The 6,307-nt window shown below is 28.8% G+C and overlaps 1 protein-coding gene across 1 annotated transcript; it reads right to left on the minus strand.

The window, feature by feature from the left end:
* LOC123192108 (MDIS1-interacting receptor like kinase 2-like) lies at positions 1–1,134 on the minus strand. Its single transcript, XM_044604567.1, has 3 exons — positions 1,104–1,134; positions 417–959; positions 1–320 (listed from the first exon to the last, which is right to left on the minus strand). The coding sequence occupies exons 1-3, from the start codon at positions 1,132–1,134 to the stop codon at positions 1–3; spliced, it is 894 nt and encodes a 297-aa protein (XP_044460502.1).
* Between the last annotated feature and the right edge of the window lie 5,173 nt (positions 1,135–6,307).

A 6,307-nucleotide genomic window follows, 5' to 3' on the forward strand; every position in this document is an offset into this window, starting at 1 on the left:
TCACAAATATTCATAATTTGTCAAATACATTTGCATAAACAAATGAGAAACCGTGTTCATGGTCGGCCTACAATTTGGATTGGAATCCAAACAATCAATTGCTAGCTTTATGACAACCATCAGTTGATCTTGACTGGTAGGCGGAGGAGGTGGAAGGCGTTGGTACAAAACATTGTTCAACAAAATGTTCTCCCAAGTGAAAGGAGATGATAGAGAAGGAATGACATCACCTGGATGTTTTCCCTTGATCACTTCTAATGCTAGCACTCCAAAGCTATATACATCACATTTCTCAGTTACCTTCATCGTGTAAGCCAATTCTGCAAAGTGAAAGACAATTCATGAGAACACAGGTCGTAACTGTTTTTAATGCATCTAATTAATAAATCAAACAATAGCAAATGAATTATATATACCTGGTGCAATATATCCATATGTGCTTGCAACTTGTGTCCAATTCGATGAGTCTGGCTCGAGAAATTTGGCAATTCCAAAGTCTGAAACATGAGCTTCATAATCTGAATCCAACAACACATTTTTGCTTGATATGTCTCGATGGACTATTGGTGGGGAGCAACCATGGTGTAGGTAGGACAAGGCTTCAACCACATCTTTTAAAATATTTAGTCTTTTACCCCAATCCAATTCTCTTGCTGGAGCTTCATTACCCAAGAATGTGGCCAAACTACCTCTTTCAAGATGCTCGTACACCAAAAAAGAGTGTTGAGAATATATACAAAAACCGAAAAATTTCACAATATTTCGATGTCGTATCTCTGTTAATGTTCTTATTTCATTCAAAAACTCTTTTTGGTCATTTATCTCATTAGAATGAAATGAGTGAGATTTCTTTATTGCCAAAATAACCTTTGGTAGAAGTTGTGCTTTGTAAACACTTCCAAATCCACCACTCCCGATGCAATACTTGGCATCAAAATTCTCGGTTGGACTCACAATTTCTTCAAACAATATTTTCCCATCAAAATTTAGTACCGAAAAAAAAAATTATCTTTATTCACAATTCTGCATTCGTTCTGTAACTCTTGTTTTTTTCTCCAAAAACAAAAGAACATTATCGTCACGACAATTAAAAGAGCAAGTACTCCTAAAGCAGCAAAGGAAATTTCTAACCATTTTCCTAAGATGTGTCTGCATGAAATGAAAGCGCTACAAGGTGGCAGTCCACTAACATTGCCACACAATTCTTTGTTCCCTTGTAATGCTTCAATTGGAGCATCTCAAAATGCATTGTTGTTAGGAATTGGACCTTGTAACCCGTTATAAGATATGTTCTTCAACTCTCAATTTTGAAATCGTTATATTTAATATTAAAATGTTTGTATTTTAATTATATTAATTTATATAATATATTTATGGTTAAAACATAAATCTTTTGTTAAGACCTTGACTAGGTCGGACTACATTATCAAGCTTTAATTATATGTCATACTCTGCAACTACATGAGAAACCAATTTGCCAATTAGAGTTACACAAAATTTATTGTCCACATTATCAAGGAGCAAGTTGCCAAAAAAATTATGTCTCAGAAAACTACATTAGCAACGAAATTGAATTAGTCAAATTTGAATTAGTCTATCACTTTAAATTTCATTTTTAAGTTTGAATGAATGCAAGACAGAGACAATTAAAAATTTTCTTTATTAAAGTGGTCCACCTCTTTCTTTTACTGAATATGGATATGAAAAAATGAAGAATAAAATTTTTTATTATAATTATATCCTTGCTTTCCAATAAATTTACAATAACAAGTTTATCCCTTTATCAAATTATCAAGATTACTTTTAATTTTCTGTTCTTTAATCAACTTTTAAAACTGATTAAGTTTAGAGTTGATTATAAAATAATCAGATTTATAAGAGGATTCTAAATGCTCTAATTTGTAGCCTTTCAAACAGATCATTCTATAGCTGATTTTACATTATAAAATGCCAAATATACCCACAATAATTTTTTAAATTACGAAAATGAACTTGCATAAATATTTAATTTAAATAATTGAATGAATAATTTTATAATTTATTACTAAATTAAAAAAATGAAATGGCAATGGCTGCTTGCTAGAACCATATAAAATATGATTACCCTGTTGATAAATACATCTTATTTACATTTGGAAATCTCCCTTTAAAAGTATTAAAAAAAAAAAAGAGAATTATTATTTGTTTCATCACTGTTCAACATAGCTTACGGGCAACTTAGATAACAAATTAGATACATTAGTTCCTGGGAGGATATGATATATATTATACTCAAAACTCTAATAAATAAATATACTTATTAGACATGATCCGTTGTGGTTCATGATTTGGCAAATACATTTACAAAAGCAAAGAAAAAACCATTGTTGAAATACAAAATCACAATAAAAATAAGGGAAATTTTAATAAATGGCCGAAATACCTCTCCATTAAGCAAAAATGCCCAATTTCACTATTCTTAAGCAAAAATGCCCAAATTTCCTATTCTTAAACAAAAATACCCTAAACTTTTTTTAAAATACTAAAATTACTCTTCATCACATCTATATAAACCCCCCCACTCACTCTTATGACACACACTTCTCATATCACTCAAACACTCACTCTCATTTTTACTCAATATCAATTAGTACGGGTTCGTTTGGACGAAAGAAGTTCATATTTTTGAATTCGATTTGAAAAAAGGTTATTCGTGAAAAAAAGGTATTTATACGAATCTTAATCTAAAAACTTAATTTTATTTGTTAAATCTAGTTTATATGTCATATAAAGGGGGTATTTGAATAGCAGATAATAATATAGAGGTTAAATGCAATGTTAGATAAATATGAGGGTATTTTGATATAATACAATATATAAATGATTTAAATGACATGTTAAGAATAGATAAGTATACTTTGATACAAGACAACATACAAGGGTGTTAAATAAAATGTTAGATAATTATGAGGGGTCAAATGAAATGTTATAAAAATATGGGGGCATTTTGATATTAAACATTGTAAGAGCATTATAAATGAAATTTTAGGAATAGATATATGTATTTTGATATGAGACAACATACAAGGGTGGTAAATGCAATGTTAGGTAATTGTAGGAGGAAAAATAAATATTTTAAAAATATAGGGAGTATTTTGAAATTACATAATACATGAAAGATTTAAATAATAGGTTAAGAGTAGATAGATGTTTTTTGATACAAAAGAACATAAAATGGTGTTAAATGAAAATTCAAAAAATCGAATCTCAAATTTAAAAACTACATATTAAAAAACCCTAAAACAAAAAAAATGAATATAAAATTCGAAAACTACACGTTGAGAAACCCTAGATATAAAAAATATCAATTTACCCCCTAAGAAAATTTCTATTACAAACATGTCCAGTTTTTATCCCTTGCCCCCTCAGTAATTTTCTAATATATTAGCGCCCCTATAGTTTCAAAAAAGTAATTTTTTCCCCTAACCCATGGTATTCATGGCATCAGCCCACTGTCACATGGAAAATTTCAGAAAAACCCAACGTGGACTAATGGCTCTTAGCTAGCTCCCTAATGTTTTGAAAACGCTACATAACCCCCTAACCCACGGTCAATCTGTCCTGACTGTGGGATGCATTGTTCCCACGGTTGGACTATCGATCACTTTAAATGCATTTTTCAGCCACAGATTCATCGTTTCAACCTCCAATTTCAACACAAATCAAATCTACATAGACTATAACACAAAACCCCTCAACAAATTCAACGAAAACAACCAAAAATCAAAACATTTTAAGCATTATTCAAAATCAAAACCCTAAAGTTTTAAACCACAAAATCTCACTCAAATCTCAATAATATGAACAATAACTTGATTCAAACAAGATTAGGAAAGATATATTAACCTTATTTGTCATTTTTGGTGGTCGAAAAGCACGAAAATCATTGAAAATTTGTGCGACCATGGGATGACCATGGGACAGTGGAACTGTGCATTTTTTCTTTGTATTTGCACAGTGAACCATGGAAGTTTACCGTGGGAAATATGAAAAGTTTCTTTGTTTACATATAGGGGCAGTTTGGTCATTTCATAAAAGTTGGGCATTTTTGCTTTAACCTGATTGTTTTGGGCAATTTTGCTTAAACCCCTTAATTTTGGCCTTTTATTATAATTTCCCATAAAATAACATGGAGAGTTGAGTGGTCTCTATGGTTTCAAAAGAAACGCGCTTTCTTTTGGAAGATAATCAATTCACATGATTGCACTCAATTTTCTTTTCTTTTCTTTTCCTTTTAGTTTTTTATTTAACATTCGGACTTGACAAATTCTAATTTACAATTTATATATATATATTTTTTTAAAAACATAAGAAGAAGAAAATTTTTTGTGCATAATATAATGTTTTATTCCTATTAAAATATGAACAAAATTATATATATTTTTAATTTTTTTATATAAAAAGACGCGGTTTTCTCCATTAATTCTAATAGGATATTTAGTTGATTGATTTTGATGGGTGTGAAATTTAGGTCCACAATATAAAGTAAAATTTCTTTGTCGAAAAATAGTCCCTTTACAACTTTTGGAACATGGGCATCCCATTTCACTAGGTAAATGCTTTGAATTTTCTCATGATTTTCCTTTCTTTTTGTGACAAAAAGAGGGGGAAAACAAAAACCTTTTCCAGATGATTATTTACAAGAATAAATGAAGGTTACATTTTCCATGATATTTTATAATTAAGAAATTGAGCTCCAAATTTAAATGGTTGCCCAATTGCTCCTTTTATGATCTTCACATGATATTTGTGATTTGAAAAACGTATATATTAACCTACACGTATAACTCAGATTAATAATCACAATACGAAATGTATTAGTTTATTTTTGAATAATTATATCAAACTCATAATATAAATTCTTTATAGATTATATATTTATCCGATTTTATTACATGATAACAAAATTTAATCAATGTATCTAAATTATTATTCTAACATATCTAAATTTCTTTCAATGTTTTAATCATTGAATTCATAGAAGCAATTTAGCCAATTACAATTAAATGACTATAGACTTTTAAGTGTCGGAGCTTAGATGGACCATTATCCCGTCCCATTAAACATGTGAATTATAACTGAATTTTGCTTTTCTCCATAAACATCTTTTCGATATTATATAATTCTATTTTTCTTTTTCAAAAAGATTTCTCTATCAAAAAAATTATTTCTCAGAAAACTACATTAGCAATGAAATTGAATTAGTCAAATTTGAATTAGTCTATCACTTTAAATTTCATTTTTCTTTATTAAAGTGGTCCACCTCTTTCTTTTACTGAATATGGATATGAAAAAATGAAGAATAAAATTTTTTATTATAATTCTATCCTTGCTTTCGAATAAATTTACAATCACAAATTTATCCCTTTATCAAATTATCAAGATTACTTTTAATTTTCTGTTCTTTAAACAACTTTTAAAATTGATTAAGTTTGGAGTTGATTATAAAATAATCAGATTTATAAGAGGATTCTAAATGCTCTAATTTGTTGCTTTTGAAACAGATCATTCTATAGCTGATTTTACATTATAAAATGCAAAATATACCCACAATAATTATTTAAATTACGAAAATGAACTTGCATAAATATTTAATTTAAATAATTGAATGAATAATTTTATAATTTATTACTAAATTAAAAAAATGAAATGGCAATGGTTGCTAGTACCATATAAAATATGATTACCCTGTTAATAAAAATATCTTATTTACATTTGGAAATCTCCCTTTAAAAGTAAAAAAAAAAAAAAAAGAGAATTATTATTTGTTTCATCACTGTTTAACATAGCTTACGGGGCAACTTAGATAACAAATTAGATACATTAGATCCTGCGAGGATATGATATATATTATACTCAAAACATATATAAATAAATATATTTATTAGACATGATCCGTTGAGGTTCATGATTTGGCAAATACATTTACAAAAGCAAAGAAAAAACCATCGGCCTATATTTTGGATTGGAATCCAAGCAATCAATTCCTAGTTTTATGATTGCCATCGGTTAATCCTGAGTAGTAGGAGGAAATGGAAGGCCTTGATCCAAAAAATGTTTTCCCTTAATCACTTCTAATGCTAAGACTCCAAAACTATATACATTACATTTCTCAATTACCTTCATTGTAATTGAGACACGTTTTTGAGTCAACAGAGGACAAGAAACATCACCATCCACATCAAGAGGTTGTAGAAAATTGTATTTAGTGGGTTGGAAATTAGAGGGGAAACTTTTCTGGCATTAAAGTGTGCATTATTAATTGCTT

This window comes from Mangifera indica, chromosome 12 (genome assembly GCF_011075055.1).
Source record: "Mangifera indica cultivar Alphonso chromosome 12, CATAS_Mindica_2.1, whole genome shotgun sequence".
NCBI classification, from domain to species: domain Eukaryota; kingdom Viridiplantae; phylum Streptophyta; class Magnoliopsida; order Sapindales; family Anacardiaceae; genus Mangifera; species Mangifera indica.